The following is an 18664-nucleotide window of genomic DNA, read 5'->3' on the forward strand; positions in this document are numbered from 1 at the left end:
AAGTGCGCAACTTGATTGGGAAAAGGTGTAGTAGTACTTCATCTAATGCGATGATTGGTTGGTTGGAGGTGTTTTTTCAAGCACTTTCGTAAAACAAGTTGTTTGCCGTTTTCATTCTGGCAGCAACTCATTTTTACGTCAACACGTCAAGGTGCTTGCCGCAATGCAATGAAACTGAAGCAGCTATGGCCACATACATGACTTCCCTTCCGTGATCACAACAAATATTAACTACTCCGAGTAATTTATAACGTTTAGGGATATAGTTAGGATAGTCGTTGCTCTATCCAATGATTCAATGCTATGCCATACCTACAACACAAGATCTGTACTAACGTTAGCACTGTACAGTACGTGGTAAGCAACGTCGCACTACAACAACACGATGTATAGTACTCCCATTTCACATCCTCATACGGTATGCATCGTGATGAACTGGCGGTTGCACTGCTTAAGTTGGCCTGGTGCTGCAAGTCGATTAGTTAGCGGCTGAAATAAAGTAAGGGTTGTCCTATTCGGCTGAAATGCAGAACTTGGGTTTAGCGTTCTTTTATCTTCAATGGGGCTTATATTATTTTAAACGTCTGGTTGTTTAACGCAGTTAACTGTAAAGCACAATAGTACTTCGAAGTACTAGTAGAATTTTAGAACATCTGAAGAACTGTCAGCCAAATCTGAACCGTACATAAAAGGGTTTGGGTTAACATTTGTACTGCCCGTCGGAGAAGTCGACATCAAATTTATGAAATGCACTTGTGGGTCGTCGTTCAGCGAGGCATCGACAGTGATCGACATATCCTTGTGCCTATGCTACTGTATTTCCCGCTGCTCCCTGAAGTATTTCGTGTATACTTTGCTCCTCATGTAAGAGGAATAATCCGAATATGTGTCGATGAAGTCTCATTTACTGGCGCCTCACATCAAATACACGCCTACTGTACTGTAGTACAGTACTACGGTGTACAGAAGTTCGGCTTGCTTCTGATTTTCGTGACAGGAAAATGAACATTATACTTTGAAGTATGTCGTGCCAGGGTGCTGGGATTAGAGGGCGGGCTCTCGGTGGGACACGTTCTTCTGTAAGCGCTCGGAATACTGGTATGCATTTTGTTTGCATTTTGTTGGTTAACGTTATTCGCGAATTGTTTCGAGTAGTCAAGCCAAAGGTTCATGCGCGAAGCGATTATTCCTTAAGCGATTATTCCTTATCCTCCAACACAGCGGCATGTTTCTACATCATCGTGCAACTGTGCCCATTCGACACCGCTTAACCAAGCAACGATCAATCCATGGAAATACAAATACTGTACACTAGTATACATAGACGACAATCGTTTAACCCTTCTTGGCCTTGACAGCCGGGCAAACACCAGTATTGGGGTCCATCTTGCCATTGCCGCCAGCAATGCGGTAGCACTTGGTGGACGGGTAGATGGACATGATGCTGGTCGTGACTGAGAATGACAAGCAGACGAAAAAAACGGACAGTAAGATGGTGCCGGCCAAAGGACTCTTGCCGCCCTTCTTCTTGAGCTCTTGCATCTGGAGGCGCTGGGGAGGCAGCATCCACAGCCACGTTAGAGCAAACAACTTGCTGCCGTACGAGATAAAATACGAGTACGTCACGTCCCACCGCACTTTGGTCGTGTCGTTCCTGATGTCGTCTTGCGACAGCATAAAGTATGAGTCCGCGACCTTGTATATGACAGACGCAAACGGAGACGCCAAGCTGGACACGGTCGTGATCAGGCCATACGTGGCCCCTTCGTTGCCGACGTCGGCGATTTCAACGGCGCAGTACGTTGCCACGATGAAGCGTACACCACCGGGCACATTGTCCGCCAAGGACAAGCCCGTGTAGAACCACTGGTTGCGCACGACGTGCCAGATCGTCATAAAGTTGATGGTGCCGTCAATCAAAATCACACCGATGGAGCTGAGCGCGATGGCCCAGCGCCAGTTCCAGTGCAGACCCCACTTGCCCACCACGACCAAAATCCCCGAAAAGATGAACCCGCCGAGCACGGACGACAATGCGTCGTTCAACGGCTCCACGTTGGCCCAAATACTGTACATGGGCGACCCCGCGGTCGACCCAATGCCTTGGAACATGTTGTTGATGAACCGGAACGCGCAAATCTGCCACATCACACGCTTCTGCAGCAACTCCCAGAAGCTACCGGTCCACATCTTGAACGGAATCGCAGGGGTCTTGACTTCTTTCACGATGAAGATCGTCGACAACACCACGATCACGCACGGAATCAAGCAGATGCCATACGGGACATTGGGTGCCATGGAAAACTCAAATGACCCGTTGTAGTTGGCCCCGTTCAAACCGAAACCAACGATCACGCTCGACGCGATCCCCGCGAACGTGCGCACCGTGTAGATGGCTGTCTGGATGCGGCCACGGATGGCCAGAGGCTCGCGCTGGGCGTACTGCACCACCATGGCGTCGGACGCACACGCAGCCGTGACGTACCCCAATGACACAAACATGGACAATACGATAAACAAGCCACCGTTGTCTGGCGCGCTCAGGTTGAACAAGTCTTGGTCTTTCAACGACGCGTTCATGAACGGCTTGGAGCACGCCTTGGAGCCGCGCGCGGCAGCCTTTTGACGGTTGCAGTACGGCTCGCCCAGCGAAGAGAATGTCATGATCGTTAAACAGAACATCGTGGCCACCCACCCGATCAACATCCACGACTTGCGGCGGTAGCCAAAGATGGGGAAGCAGTCCGACAGCATGCCCATGAACGCTTTGAACGACCACCCCAACGTCACCAACGTGCTGTACGACGCCGTCTGGTACCCTTCCAATTCCAGGTACACGTTAAAAATGGGGTAGTTGAGTGACGGAATCAACCCGTAGATGACACCGATGGCGGCGTATTGGGAAAACAATGCAAATGCTTCCTTGGAAAACAGGTCCAGGGCGCCACCGGCCACCAACGCGCCGTCTTGGAACTCGTCAGGGGTCTTGGCATCGTAGAAGTTGCCAGCGTCCTTGTCGTTCGTGGCCGACTGGATGTACGACACACGCTCTTCCAAGTCGTGGCGCACGTTCGGGTTTGGTGCGTTGTTCCTCATCGTGCCAGGCAAATTGAACAATATTTCAATAAGTTGGACGACTGAAGCAGCTTTGATTCGGACCAGAATGGCTCGACGGACAGCTGGTGTGCGCCATTGCAACACTTGTTGAATGACTGTACGTACAGTACTGTAGAAGGTAAAAAACATTCCAACGTTCTGGACGAAGCCTATTTGACTTTCAAGCTTTAAAAACATGTGGATATTGTTGAAGTCGACGCACAATTTCTCGACTTACTGTTAATTAACAACCTCATACAACGACGTCCAATTTTTCGACTTCCAGTTAACAGCAGAAGTAGGACACGTATTAGTGTCCAATACAACGAAGGTACTCAAGCCCCTCTTTAAGTTACTATTAATTGTAACGTATAACATTTAGAAGTTGTTAGTTGTTGCAGTTGCAGGCTTTTATTTTATCGGAACATGTCAATTCTTGAATTCTATTGGGTAATTCAGCTCGGCAAATCACCGATCTTTTAGCAAATCACAGACCCGTCACGTTACTGACGAAATATTATGATTTGTGATGTTACGAGTGCTATTAAAAGTATGAGTCCACTGGCGCAGTGGTTAAGATAAACACACCGCTGCGCTCGTGTGCTGACAGGAAGTAGGAATGGCGCTTCGCGCATAAATCATCGCTAGAGTAACTCGAAAAACAACTTCAATAAAAAGCAAAGTACAAACCAAATGTAGATTGTGAAGCGCTTACACAAGAACGTTCCAACCAAGAGCCATGTACCCTCAGAACCCATACGGTATGTTTGCTACAGTACATACTTCGAAGTGTAATGTTCATTCCCGGACGCACCTCCAGTCAATGCGCCTACTTGGGGTTAAGCTAAGGAGAACTTCACTGCCGCGCCTTCGGGTATCGTTCACTTACATGAGAGAACGAAATAAGAAAGTCAAATAATACCCCATAGAAATGCACTGATAAACGCAAGTGGAATATTTTTGACTTTTCAGTTTTTGACCCTTTCAACTACTAGTACCCGTAGTGAACAAATTTCATCGAAATCCTTCAAAATTGACAGAATTCGTGATATGAATACCAGTAAGCCAAAGTTGAAACGAGGCAGTATTTAGGAACGGCGTAGTGTTGATTAAAGTAAACTATTATTGTGCTTTTCACTCGTTTTGGCTCTTCACACCATAAACTTGGGAGTTTGTTACATAGACCCCAGTGTTTAGGTAATCCGCACCGTGATTTAGGATGTCACGTGTCGTCACAGAATGTAATTATAGGGATGTCATGTATGCAACTCCCTCAAATTACAGGTTACGTTAATGCGTACAGCCCGTTTGTATATGGAGATGTTGACATTGACATGTTGATCTCTGCCTCATATGTAATCTTCGACTACGTCATCCAACCGCGCCTTCTGCCTGCTCGTGAGGTCGATGCCGAACCTCCCCGTGGTGTGCCGACCTCTCGCATTGTGATCGAGATTGAGTACAATGACCGCACCCTGTCGGAGCTGCAGGTGTGGGCCACACGACTCCTTGGCAAACCCCTCATTCGACCTTCGTTGGAATTCCCGTGTTCAATCGCTATCCCGATGGCTCGCTTGGGATGCTCCCTGTGCCGTCCGTCGTGATGCCGATGGGAACGTTGCAGTGTTTGACGCGGCCTCGCTCGGCATGAGCGCTGCAACCCAGTGTGTGAGATGCTATTTGCGCAAGGAGCAACCCTTCGTGAGCTGCCATTGCCGCCCGTCGTAGTTCCACACGAAGGGGAGTGCTTGTGTGCCTACAGTCGCGAAGACGGCCCACCAATACCTGCCGCTTGGAGCGGTTCGAACTCGTCCATCACCGTGCCGGGGGAGGATGTGTTCTGGATGGCGCCTGCTCCGGCCATGGATCCCCTGCCCGACCTCGTGATCGACTTATGGCGCATTTACTATAAGGTCGCGTCATGCCGCAATTGACAATCAGTTGACATCTGACTCGGTTGATTGATGACGGAACGCAAGGGAAGTGTGGTCAATTGCTGATCTGAACAAGTGTAATGCATAACTTTGAGTTCATTTGATATCGTGTTCTTGTTCTACGGAAAGGGTCCCAACAATGCTATCTATACCTTGTACTCATAATTGGCTGTATATTTGATTGGTTACGTCGTACTGGTATGTTACTATGAAGCATGTGCGCATTGCGAAATTTACCGTCCCGGATTGTCGTTGAGGTAGCGTTTTGATAACGTTAGCATCCGTTGCCACGTACTATTGGCCACTTCTCGTGGAACCGATGGCGGATGCGTGTGTACGAACTTGGATATGTCCAGAGGTCACTTCGATTCAGACGTCGTCTGGCAGGTCGTGGCTGCGCTATCGAGGCTGGTATTATGCATCAGTGCGTTCGTGAAAGCGTGCATGCAATACCAAGTTGAGCTGCCGGGGATTTCAATTCTCCGCCAATTTGCGAATATTGCTGTTCGAGTCCGTGCTGTTTTCCGTCATTTTTAGTGGTTGATTCGTCAACACGAATCAACCATTAAAACTCATCCTATGTGTGCTGCCGACGTAGCCAACTTCTTTGCTGTCGACTTGCTGCAGCTCATGAAAGTCACGTGAGGCGTCACCGTGATGTGAATCGCGCAGTCGGAACGTGGGGCGACTGTAAGCAACCTCTGGAGCCACAAAGTGTACGTAGCAAAGTTGAGACGGGGACCACCAACGGGGTCATCTGCTCAAGTGACCTAGAACTACAGACCCACACAATCCTCGACGAGGTGCGTTTACGCTGAGCTCTGGCCAAGCAAGTCGTTGTTGCCATATGCCATCATTTACTTCTGAAACGAAAGAAATATCACAGCCAAGAAGGTGAAGAATGCCCTTCAAAGACAAGGCCGCAAGCATCGTCCGCATCTACGTCCCGGACCTCACCCCCTCTGACTTCGTCGGTGCTCGTTTCGTCCAACGATTTGGCCCAACGGTTCTTTGAGTCGCTAGTTGTACACATGGCCACCTTCGTCCACGATGAAGTAACAGGGAATATTTACGTGATCAACGACACGTACGAGCACCACAGCCGTGTAATGAGAGGACTAGAAAGGACATTGTAGCATTTGACTGTGAGCAGTTGCACGGTTATTTCGTTTCGTGGATCGTCCACAATAATTGTGACCGTGTTTTCTGATCCAAAAACTATATTGTACGTCATTCCTGCATTTGGCATGCCGTGCAGAAGGCCTAAAGTTGTGGATTCATTACCCTACCCCTCTCAGAGTGCCACGTGGCTACGTTTGGCTGAGTCCCCGCTGTTGTTTCTTGGTAACCTACAGCTGCCCCCACTGGCTCCCCTTGCGATGCCAGCGTTCTTGACGCGTACGTTCCTTGCCACAATTTTTGTAATTCCGGAATGGAACTGGCTGCGGCAGGGCGCGACCTGTACGGGTCTGATTACAGGTAACGTTATGTCAAGCGGTCACTTCAACGCGACGTGGTCTGGATTTGACGGGTCGTCAACGTCGTGGCTAAGTTACAGTACACTGCTGTCGTTGGTTCGGAGGGCAAACCTCCAAGCGCAAATGCGATACCACGTTGAACTGACGGAGATCCAATAATCCGATGTAAATGCTCGCATCCAAACATCACGAGGCAGTACAACTCCATCGAATATAATGGCGCGACCGTGAAGATTTCGCGACCGGTAGGACCCAGGGTTACACCTAAATCCTGTAGAATTCATCGAAGTACTACTCCAGAGTATTTTGTTCAGCTGCAGTACTACATGTGTAATTCCCTCATATCAACAATACTACTGTTTTAAACGTAACCATTTACCTTCACAGAACCAGTAGCCCGGTACTATAATCTCGGAGCCGCCGGACCCCTTGTGTTCGCACACATTGCATCATCAGTGGTTAGCTACTACTATCGCTAACCTTACCGGTAGCTAATACTAGTACGGAATGATTTTGTTTCGTGTATACCTTTATATACCTTGGGTTTTGATGTGTTTCTACCAGGGAATTAATTCTTCGCAATAAAGTGAAATGACAGTAAGGCGCGATGTGTAGTTGGCCGCAAACATACGAGGAATTCCCTCATTACTTATCAGTACTAGAAGTAAAAATAGTCAGCGTGTTTGTTGCACAGATGAGATTAATGAAATGCCTAGTCATGACAGCACTACTAACGCATTTCAGCTAGGGGTTAAATGGTTAGCGATTGAGATGCAACTTATCCCAGTAAATAGTGTTATATGTACCGTACATGTGCCCACCGGGGGTAGTATGGAGTCCCAGGTCACAGGGCTACTGGTCTTCTTTACATGCACAGGGAGGGAGTGTCAGTGCTATGTAGTCTTATCTGTGCAAAGAACGAAGGATTACCCAACATTGCGTCTCGTGATGGGGAATTCCTCCAAACTCAACATCGCCCTATACTGTCCAACACGAAACAGACAGTGGATAAGTGGACACCGTTGCAACACTTTTGACATGGAGGGCGATTGTGGTCAAGTGTCCACCACCCATTCCCTCGTAGCAACGTAAAACATGACTAACTACTAAACAACCATAACGAGTAATGCAGCACACGTCGATCAATCATACCTCAAACCGGACAACGGATATTGATTGCAATCGGCTCGAGCTTTTGTTATCAGATGGTTGCATTTCGAGTTGATTCTTCATTAGACGGCAATGATATCTGCCAATACCATTGCGTTGCTGGCTTTGTTGCACCAATGGGAGTTCCTCTCAAGCGAAATGGCCGCTGATTTGAGCACGTGTGTAACAAACGTGCACGCATCAAAGCATGTCCTTACCCAAGTCGAGGTTGGTTGTCTTTCAATCACAATCGATCGTGCGCCCAGCCTGACACACTGTCGAAAATGGCCCCCAACGACAGCAGCACTCTCCCCCCCACTTCCCACTTGCCCAGTTTTTCTCTCCAAACCGATCGAGCCAAGTTGCACGACCGCATCGAGTCGTTACGTCAACGAATCGCGCTCAATCAATCTCGTCGTCGGGCCGCCACCGCCCCCGCCGTACCCAGTTTCCGCCTTGTGACCGTGCAACCATTGACACCGGATTTCAGAAGCAAATGTGACTTCTGATACCCCAGTCAAGCTAGCCTGGTGTTGTAGCCTTCGAGCGACTAAGTTATGCTAACGTTACCTGCTACGTACTATGGACGCTTCCATTTGAAGTGCCATATCCATTGCAGCCCCGTGAAGAACGCATGTATTGAAATAATACAATTGTACTGTACGTTGATGGTCGTCCTCAATATAAATTGTCGTGGCTACCCCAACGATGGAATCGTAGCTTGCTAAAACTCGACCCATCGTGGTTGTAGCAGCTTCAGGTCATGTTCGAAAGGCCCCGCGTTGGTAGAGTTGTACTCCGGAGCACCACTACCAAACTACGACGTCTCCTAGACTGCAGCATACTACTGCCTCAAAATGACTCCAGGCATCGAAACTCCCATCTTCGAACCCCCCACGCACCGACTGTCCGTACTTGACCTAGCGTTCGACAAACTGTACTATTCTCAATCTTCGCTTGTTGCTGGGGTGAGTACAGTGCGGTACACTGTATATCAGGGTACCACCGCTGGTTCCAACACCCCAGAACATAGCATAATCACCATCTTTGCAATTTTCCCACTTTCCATTCCTGTTTCCGCACTTTCACGTAACTTCATGCACCGTCGTCACCTTTGGGGTCATTGCCGACATCATTGCCAACAACATGTAGTGTGGGTTGTAAATGGTAGTGTGTTTAGACATCCGTGAATAAGGAATCACCTCTCGCGCCACTGGTTGTCCCAACTTGCAGCCCGCTGGATTTTACTGAAATGGTTGAAACGGATTGGTTAGCATTTCAACGACAACGATTGGCCATTACTGTAACGGACATTCCTTTGATTGGCTGAAACCACCAGGGGCGATGGTGGCCGGGCACTCCTTTTGGAAATTCGGCATATCAAAATGATGATCGAAGGTTCCCAGGTGTTGTAGGACTTTGCAGGGCCAGTTCCGCTGTCTACCCCGTCGATCCCTCCACTACCACTTAGTATGAGGGCGAAATATCCGGATACCAGGGCTTGCTATCCGAAAATGTAACCCCCACCAAGATATCGTCGTCCCGCAGCGATTCATCAATATGAGCCACGTAGCCAACAAGTTACGCGAGAATGCGGACAATCAAGCATGTGCCGACTGCAGCCAGCCCGTAACGGCGTCGGTGGCGTGGGCGACGACCACCTTTGGAGCGTTCGTGTGCATCCAGTGTGCTGGCGTGCACCGGAACCTTGGCGTTAAAATTTCACGCATCAAGTCTGTGCACATGGACACTTGGTCGGCTGACGAGGTGGCGCTCATGAAGGGTAACCGCGCGGCCAATGCTGTGTTGGAAAAGCACGTGGCGCCGGCCGTGAAGGCGGCCGTGAATCAAAGTGACGGGTTCCGTGCGGCGTACATTCAGGCGAAATACGCCACCAAGACGTTTGCGTCGCCTGACGGGGCAGCATTCCAGCTACCTCCAACTGCCGCCGCTCCATTATCATCGTCTCAATCCTCCTCGTCATCCTCGAAGCGGAACAATGGAATGTCGTCGTTGGATGTGGCCAAACGCTTTGTGAATTACTTTGTCGTGGTTGGCCGAGGCTCGAGCTTGAAGCAAACAGGTACAGGCGTTGTCGTAGTCGAATTTGGGTGCATCGTGCAGCGTTCATTTGCCATGTAGTGGTCACGTCGACGGGACCAGGAGACATCCAATTCCAGCCCACCATTCTCGACAGCTACCCCGAGACCCTAGCCGACGCCCCACTCCCTCCACACATTGCTCAAGTAAGAAAACATATCCCTGTATTCAAATACTATCCTGTTCATCCTTCTAAACCATACGTTCAGTTTGCCTTTCCGGAGCGGTTGACCTTGAGCGCCACGTTTCGCGAGCCAACCTTCTTTTCGTTTGTCCTGACCAACGTCAGTGGGGCCAAGGTACAGAATCATCAAACTAGTACCTTTTTTTTTATTTGGACTATCGCGTTTTTGATATATATATATATATATTCGAGCTACCCTTACTCGCAGAACGTTCATTGTTATCGTAGTTGTATGCGTGCGCACTCCAATTCGACGAACTGCTTACGCCATTTGAAGTCGTACGTACGACAATGTTCGAAACAAACGTTTAGAACGGCCGAATCCTTGCGATTCGATAGATGGCGCTGTTTGTAAAAGACGCCATGCCAACGTGGGCCCAAGCGTTGTCCAGTGGCAGCACAAAGCAGGCGTCGGCCGTGTATAGCCCCAAATGCATCGTCGTGTTGAGCCAGTATCCGTTTTTTTCAGCGTTTCGAACGTTTCTACAACAAGTACTTTGACTAATATATATATATATATATAAACGTCGATTGCTATTATAATATTGGATAGATTTACCGGTTGTCGCTGTCCGAGGCCCCGCTGCCACTGGAGCGCTACGTGGCCAACTTTGTATCGGAAATCCCAGTCCCACCTCCGGTATTTTAAATCATATTTTAACAACCGAATATACTGAACTATTAATGCATTTCAACTAACTATTCACCTAACGGTAGGGTCGCGTGCAAGTGGAGTTGACGCTACCAGAACACACAATGGTCGTGTCCAGGCCACCAACCAACCAACTCCCCCACGCCGATGTATGTATATATATATATATATATATATATATATTCCGCAATATCATGATATATATATGCCTTGTACACATAGTTTGACTGTCTCATGCGATTGTTATGGTTGTTTTGCAGGTGAATTTCCGCCCGCTATTTCAAATGCTCGACTTGAACAACGTCCTCGCCGTGTTCACGTGCCTACTACTCGAGCAAAAGGTACGATTTGGTTTAATTTGTTCATCTTTCACTACTATGAATATGGAAAAAAAGTGAAGAATATATCAGTATTGCAGAAGTGATATTGTCCTTTTACACCCAAACGTTGGTTGACTTTAGTGCTGAATCGCCAAATCCATCGATCGATCCTTTGTACTGGATATTTTTGTATGTAAAAAGGTGTCCTGTGGTGATTGGCATCACACTAATTTCTTTCTAATTGAAGTCACACACTAATTTGACGTTGATGGTGGTTTCCTGCAATCTGATTGGCTAAATAATTTCTGTCGATTTGGATGTGTCGATTCATTCTTCATGTCGCTCCAGTTTAGAAGAAACACTAATAATATATTATCGTTTCTAATTGCACTTGTACTTTAGGTGGCGCTGTGTTCAATGCACTTGAGCGTGCTCACACCCATTGCCGAATCCCTCCAAGCCCTGCTGTTTCCGTTGTACTGGCAAGGCGCATACATTCCCATCTTGCCGTCGTCGTTGCTCGATATTATTGATGTACATTGGAGTTGCTTACGAAACGACCTAAGCAACTCGGTAGGCCCCGGTGCCATTCTTGGTCGGGGTGCACTCCACGTACTTGGCCACGTCCAACCGGAGCAGTGCCAGCGATGTCTTTTTCGTCGACTTGGACCACAATCGGTACCTATTATAGTACCATAATGATCTTCAGATCATATGTATATATCATATCCTTGGCCCGATATATATATATGTTGTGCATTGCACGACTAATATCGTCGTATACTATAAACCTGTGTAGCATTATTGCCCCGTCCAACGAACTCGGACAAGTAAGTCGTGTGTATATTATATATAGATAGACTTATCGTAAATTAAATCGTTTGGGGGGGTAGGAAGCAACGCTGCCCAAACTGCCCGAGCGCGAAACCGCCAAACTTCGGAGTAAACTCCAAGACGTTGCCAACGTAAGCTCTTTTATTGCATATTTTGGCTTTTTGATTTCCTTTGAAATGCCCAATTCTCTCTTGTAAGCTCTTCTAGTACCTTTGATTTGTTTAGAAGTTATTCTTTTTGTCTGTTAAAGCTCCTAAAGCATATGTTTGTCCACAACACGACGGAGAAATACATGATCAAAGCATCCCTCAAAAATTAAGATTTTTCTAAAAAAAATAGAAGTTATATATTTAAATTAGAAATCAAAAATATATAAAATTATCATACCCACTAATCGATGTACAATAAATATCCTGTATTAGGTCTTTGATCCGTTCGCGCCCGAGATTGCCAAAGCCGACTGGGCGTTCGACCACCAAGAGTACCGCACGCCTGCCGTTGTGGACGGCACCACAGGGGGTCGCATATTGCACCCGACAGACGCCGACCGCAAAGCCAGTTTATCGCTCGATCGAAAGGCCACGCTGTCGTTTCAGACGCTCAAGATGCTCGTGCCGTCGCCGTCCGCGTCGGTACTCACCGAGCGGTCGGCGTCCATTTCTACTGGAACCGGAGGGTCGTCCAGTCCGAATGCATTTCAAACGGACGCGGTGCGCCAAGCGTTTTTGCGCTTCTTTGTCAGTATGTTCAAGCGGTATGCAGCCTACTTGGTACGTTGGTCCATACTATGCATTATCTCGACAATACACAACATGAAATAACTACAAAAGACTATGAAAAAGGAGAACCTTGTATTGTGTTTCAGCGGATGGATATGGATTTGGATGTATATATATATATATTTATTTATATATATGCATATAATATCTGTACGAGTGGTTGGACAAAAGATAGGGGTGGATACACCCGCCGCTTTGTATATTGAAAAGACATGTTGTAGACTTTACTTGGTTGGTTGATTTAGATATGTTGGCGATGTAGTGTACTTGTGGGCATGAACAGTATATATATATATATTGTTAATCCAATGTGGTATGTTAGAATCCAAAGGCGTTGCAGCATCCGTCGCAAGCATTATTCGACTCGGCAGCGTTCCTACGTGATAACAGCGACGCTGCGTCTCGGCCGTTTCTGTCGACCGTGCTCGCGTCGCAAGTACGTTGTCACACACATACATATATATTATCGGAGCTTCTTTATATATATATATATTAACTTCTTTACATGTTGCCCTTGCCCACAATCAGTTGTAGAGACTACATATTATGGCAGTCTCTACTGTAATTATGTGTGTGTAGTCTTCCCAATCTCTCGTTGGTCAAAAGTCGAGGGCTATTCAATGGAGGCCTTGGGGGGGATATACAGTAGCTAGCTGCCTGGAAGGATGTGATTTCTTTTACAGGCCATTCTACATTGACTTTTGAACCCAATATGTATATATATATACAATAATAAGTAGTAGTGGGGTTCTGATTGGCTCTTACAGAAAGGAACAGTCTAGTCCGCCCAAGCAAACGGTTGTCCCTGCGTGATTTGATAATATATATATATATATTGACCAGAAAAAAAAATATTTCGCAAAAAACGTTTGGACGTTTGATATAGTCACACTATACTGCATGTGTAGATGTTTCAGCGGTTCTGCCACGACCGAAGCGCTGACGCCGACAACGTGCCGGCCGACGTCCGGTTCTTCGACGCATCGATCTATCAAAAGCTCAACCGGTCCGTGACCCTGGGGAAAAAGTACGACGTCTCGTTTTTAGAAGACAAAGCCGAGAGCATTCGGGAGACGTACGTGGCACCGCCGCCGTCCACGATGGGACTCCCAGACAATGGCATGCGCTACAAGTACCGAGGGTTTCCTCGGCTCAAACGGTACGATTATTACAATTGGTTAAATAACATGATGACTTGAGAATGATGCGGAAATACCTTTTGAATTAAACACTTATAAACCCAACGATGTTTTGTAACTGTATGTGCGGGGGCATATGAATTGATGGAGGTTTGTATTTTATATATATGAAATTGTGGATGGAAATTATAAGATAAACGAGGTGAAAACACCAGGAAGGCAGCGCTGCGCCAATCGTCTGCTCTTCTTTTTCCTATAGAGTGTTTTGGCCAGTGATGATCACGAACGGGGATGTTGTGATATGTTGTCAAATCCAGTCCATATTGTAAAGTTGGCGAATGTATTTAGAGCGTCTTAGCCAATCAAAATCACGGATGAGACGTTTCAGCCAATCAGCAGCATTCGTTGATTCAAAATATATGTGTCTTTCAAGCTGGATACCATACACTAAATACGATTAATAATTGACTCAATTCGAATCATCTGCCAAGTGTGAAAACGACAAATATCCCACTTTGTTATTGTTGTAGCCATTTGTTTGGAACGATTCGAAAGCCACGGGAACTGTTTACTGCCAACGAACAGCAGCGTCATGTGGCTCCTGTTCTGGACGTCCACCAGCAAATATATAACCTCAGCACGTACGTATAATATATATATATATATATCTTAATGCACATATATATTATCCAAAACACATCATATCCATACACCAATTAAGCTCTTGAATAATATATATATATATTACACATCATATCCATACACCAAATATGCTATTGAATAATATATATATATATATATATTATATTGTATCGATGAACTTTACTAGTATATGGATGCAATGTGTTTTTGGACAATAAATATGTGCTAGCTGCAGCCTATGGACGACATGTTAATAAGGATATGCAGGTGTGTGGTGGAGCCGGGGACGAGCTGGGACGCCACACGCAAACTGGTGGTGTCGGTAAGCTGCTACTAAAGAACTTGATGGAATAGCAATCTATTGGCGGTAATGTTCTTATATGGACTTAGCTCCAAGCACTGTACCGAATGCACCGAGCGAGGAAGTCGTATCGCAAGCAACAAGCTGCGGTGACCACGATTCAGTCATTTGTGAGCTCCCACCTCAAAGTAACGGAACCCAATACACACACTCTCCAAATATATATATATATATATCTACGACATGCTACAAAGTACTGGATGCAATATATAATGTGTTGTATGGTGGTCACCACATGTATATATATATATATATATATCGCTGCTGCATTGTGTTTTCTGATCAATTTTGAATTGAAACGTGTGTAGCGCCATGCCATGCAAACAAAATACCGCCGATTTCGATGGGCTCTTGTCCAACTGCAGGTAACCATCCCTCGTTCTCTCTCTCTCTCTCTCTCTCTCTATATATATATATATATATATATATATATATATATATATATTTGCAAGTATTCCGGCATCATGACACCATGCGTCTTTCATAGCAGACTAGTGTTTCGTGTCACTATTGTGAGCTTTATAACAATCCTTTTCTGTATGGTATCGTTATTTTCTTCTTTCTATAGAGTCGCGTGCGATCCAAAGCCCAGCAAGTCGCATATGCCATCGCCCGACGTGCCGTGATGGTGCTCCAAGTCACAATCAAGGGATTTGTGCTGTCGACGCGGTACCAGCGTCTTCGCCGCGGTGTACTTCGGCTGCAAGTACGTAAGATATACAGTAGGACAGGAATCGCTTCTTTCCGTTCGAACTATATCATTTTGTGGAGTTGGGCTTTCAGCTAAAAATTTGGATTTGCACGCTGATTCGCCAAATCCATCGAGAGCGAGTGTTGTACAGTGTACTGAGTTTTGTGTCACACTAATTCGATGTTGAGTGGTTGAATCGAGAACTGGATTGGCCACTTGAATAGTGTCTTGGGTTTTGATTGGTCGATCGATTGTTTGCCGATTTGGTCTCCCATACAGTACTATCTATATACATATATAAGTATGAATATATAGGTTAGAGAACACGACGAGATATGTATGACACGTGTTTTGAATGACATGAATATATATATATTTCATGGTAGGCATGGTGTCGTCGCAAACACCAGCAGCAATGGTACCGTCGGCAAATGCATCGCATTGTGCTGGTGCAGACTCACGTCCGCGGAATGCTCGCGCGCCTCCACTCAATCAAGTACGAACGTCCAAGTGTTGATCCAATGATATCTTTATCATCACGAATGTATCAACGAATATGCACCCTTGATGAAATGTGCATATATTTATGACTTGTTATATATTGTGCTTCTGCGATTTGGATTGGGCAGCAGAGTCAAGTTGTAACATATATTCACTGTATGGTTTCCAAATGTAAGCTGAAAAATTTCATTGGACCAAACGGATGGGTGAAAAAAAACTATGCTGATCGACGATTGGTTGAAATTTCCCATTGGTAGAGTTTGATTGGCTAGGACATTCTACAATACAATGGCCAACGTCCAAATTGAAACGGATTTGACGATATTTTATGTGATAGGTGGCGCACGTCGTATATAAATGACCTGAAGGCGCACATGTTTACCCTGTGGACACAAGCGGCGATTCCGCTCGTGTATCGGTCCAAATTTTGGCTTATGTTTGACCGCTTCGACTTTATGAGCATTGGGGTACGTGATATTGATATTCCACTAGTTAGACGACTCTATAAACGGTTGACTAAGAGCAGCACAAGCGTTCAAAACACTCAAACGAGTGTACACTGTCTTTGTAGGTGCATCTAGACGAAATCGCGCGGCTTCAAGCGATTTTGGGGTGCACGCCGCTGGCGGCAGTGGCCCCGCTGCCGTCAACGGCTGCCAAATATGGGAATTCTGTCCAAGCAACCAATGACATGGACATCGTGTTGTCGAGAAGCGCTCGAAAACGCCGCCAACGAATTCTCAAGTCGTCGCACACTAGTCGAGAAATTGTACGTCAAATGCTCTTATGAAGAAATTGGACGTATGGATTTCTGGGATGATATGTTGTCCTTTGAGCCACACAATGTGGAGTTTTGGGTTGATCCGCCAAAATAATCTATTGATAATCGACTTTTTTCGTATATATTGACTGTCAGAATATTAGAATACGGTTTAGGGCGAGTCTCGATGCCACAGGCATTTTTTATAAAATAATATTCTGACAGTAAATTCCCTTTTCTAATGGGAGGTGAGAGAAAATATTTTCATGTGACCTCTGGATCCCACGATAGAATGGGAAGTACTGCTGATACAACATGTAAGAATTGGACAGTTGCACTTGAAACGATTTTCTGTTAGAAAATAGTATAAAATCGACGTACTGAGTCACTTTGTAAATTTCAGATTTGGTAGCCAAACACACATAACCTGTCGTTTGAAAATTTGTCATAATATTTCTGAAAAGGGGTATTTTCTGACAATATTTTGGGGCATCCAGACCAGTCCTTAAGATTATTTATAAAAAATATTTTTGATAAACACCGTTTATTTGTCTATTTCTTATTGTTTATTTTTTCATTGAGTGTCGCCCTTCACACTAATTTCATGCACATACTCATATTTTTTATGAGAGAGTTTGATTGGCTGTTTGATTCATGTTGTGTATTTTGATTGGTCGATAGATTCTATGTCGATTGAAGTACCCCTCTATCGAATTGACAATAATAAACGATGGGTAGGCCAGCGTCCGATTGGACGAAGAACGGTTGCATCTGTACGACCAGCTCAAGTACCACACGACCGACGCGATAGCCCAGTCGTTGTATCGATCCATGGGGATTTCCCTCGCGAGTAAAAAGAAGAAGCGAAAGGTATGGATGGAGTAATGTTAGTAGTTGATTCAACAAAGTTAGTAGTACTACTACTATTCATGCTACTCACTGAACAAAGACCTATTGACGACCAATCTAACCATCATACATTGTGGTTCTGAATCTAGTTGATTGACATGCTCTGGGCGTGTCTCGATACAGCACACAGCAGTGCTGAGGTGCGTTGGAAGTTGGAATCGAGAGGAATGTGACGATCTTGATATGTAGATCGTCTTGTCGATTGGCGTGAGTGGTGCCCCGCAAATGAGTGTTGGAACCATGGAGGCCAAATTGCATGTACGTATCAACGTACTTCGAATATATATATATATATATATATATATATATTGATGACTCGTATATATACTCAATGTTGGACCCATCAACGGCGTTCTAGTCTCGGATTTGCTCGGATTTGGCCTACACTGTGAACGCGGCCATGGCGTCTCTCCAGGTATATATTCTATTGTCCTAGTATCAAAATTGAGGGGTTTCGGGGTTGCGGAGTTTCGGGGTTCGGGATTTGCAAGATTTTTTAAACAAGGCACACGTTCTGCCGTAGAAAACCAAGTCCCCCACAACGACTAAATCCGTCGAGGGGCACCGTCGAGCATCGTCGTCCTCTTCCACGGACCGCCGGCGCCAGGACGACAACAAGCAGGCGCTCATGCGGGCCATGGTGTACCAGAACCACTGCTTGGAGATTCAAGTTGCAGAGAGCCAGCGCGAGTTGGTCAAGTGCCGTCAACTGCTGGCCGCCCACCAAGCGCCAACTAGTTTCACGAATGAAAAGGAGGACGACAACGGTGGCGATGCCACGGGGGGGATGGGATTGGGCAAAGGGGCGCTACGACGCCCTAGTTTGATCTCTGGTCCCCAAGCGTCCTATCAAAAGCTCGTGTAATGTGTATGTACTGACAAAGGTACGCTTTACAAAAGAACACCAGGCAGATATGTAGCTCTGATAAGAACACGATGACACGAATTTATCATTTGGCCGGTCGATTGGTCTGTCATTCGCTGCTCGAAATGACATCGAGCGGGGATTGTCAACGGTAAACCGGGTGTAAATATGGAACTACGTACACGGTCGGTCGGGCGGCAGATACAGGGTAGTATCGCGATCGGATGGCGAAGAGTTCTGTGGTTTGGTATGCCGTAGTGTCGTGTAGAC

General features: G+C 46.2%; 3 protein-coding genes across 3 annotated transcripts; 1 reads left to right on the forward strand and 2 right to left on the reverse strand.

Moving 5' to 3' along the window:
• Nucleotides 1–1335: 1335 nt before the first annotated feature.
• H257_08350 (hypothetical protein) lies at nt 1336–3096 on the reverse strand (the record flags this gene model as incomplete). Its single annotated transcript, XM_009834185.1, has 1 exon — nt 1336–3096. The coding sequence occupies one exon, from the start codon at nt 3094–3096 to the stop codon at nt 1336–1338; it is 1761 nt and encodes a 586-aa protein (XP_009832487.1).
• A 1557-nt stretch (nt 3097–4653) lies between these two features.
• H257_08351 (hypothetical protein) lies at nt 4654–4960 on the reverse strand (the record flags this gene model as incomplete). The annotated part of the gene is made up of 2 exons (XM_009834186.1): nt 4654–4802; nt 4882–4960. The coding sequence occupies 2 exons, from the start codon at nt 4958–4960 to the stop codon at nt 4654–4656; spliced, it is 228 nt and encodes a 75-aa protein (XP_009832488.1).
• Nucleotides 4961–9217: 4257 nt separating this feature from the next.
• On the forward strand, nt 9218–18494 carry H257_08352 (hypothetical protein; the record flags this gene model as incomplete). Its single annotated transcript, XM_009834187.1, has 28 exons — nt 9218–9740; nt 9800–9903; nt 9967–10056; nt 10170–10220; nt 10281–10433; nt 10495–10581; nt 10659–10742; nt 10854–10934; nt 11316–11447; nt 11491–11591; nt 11713–11743; nt 11807–11878; nt 12170–12517; nt 12849–12962; nt 13435–13685; nt 14196–14306; nt 14575–14629; nt 14698–14796; nt 14977–15033; nt 15237–15374; nt 15746–15855; nt 16198–16327; nt 16432–16629; nt 17359–17490; nt 17619–17669; nt 17719–17787; nt 17888–17944; nt 18053–18494. 28 exons carry the CDS (start codon nt 9218–9220, stop codon nt 18392–18394), a joined length of 3771 nt encoding a protein of 1256 aa, XP_009832489.1. The 3' UTR covers nt 18395–18494.
• Nucleotides 18495–18664: the final 170 nt, after the last annotated feature.

The sequence above is a fragment of the Aphanomyces astaci genome (genome assembly GCF_000520075.1).
Source record: "Aphanomyces astaci strain APO3 unplaced genomic scaffold supercont1.18, whole genome shotgun sequence".
In the NCBI taxonomy this organism is placed as follows: domain Eukaryota; phylum Oomycota; class Saprolegniomycetes; order Saprolegniales; family Verrucalvaceae; genus Aphanomyces; species Aphanomyces astaci.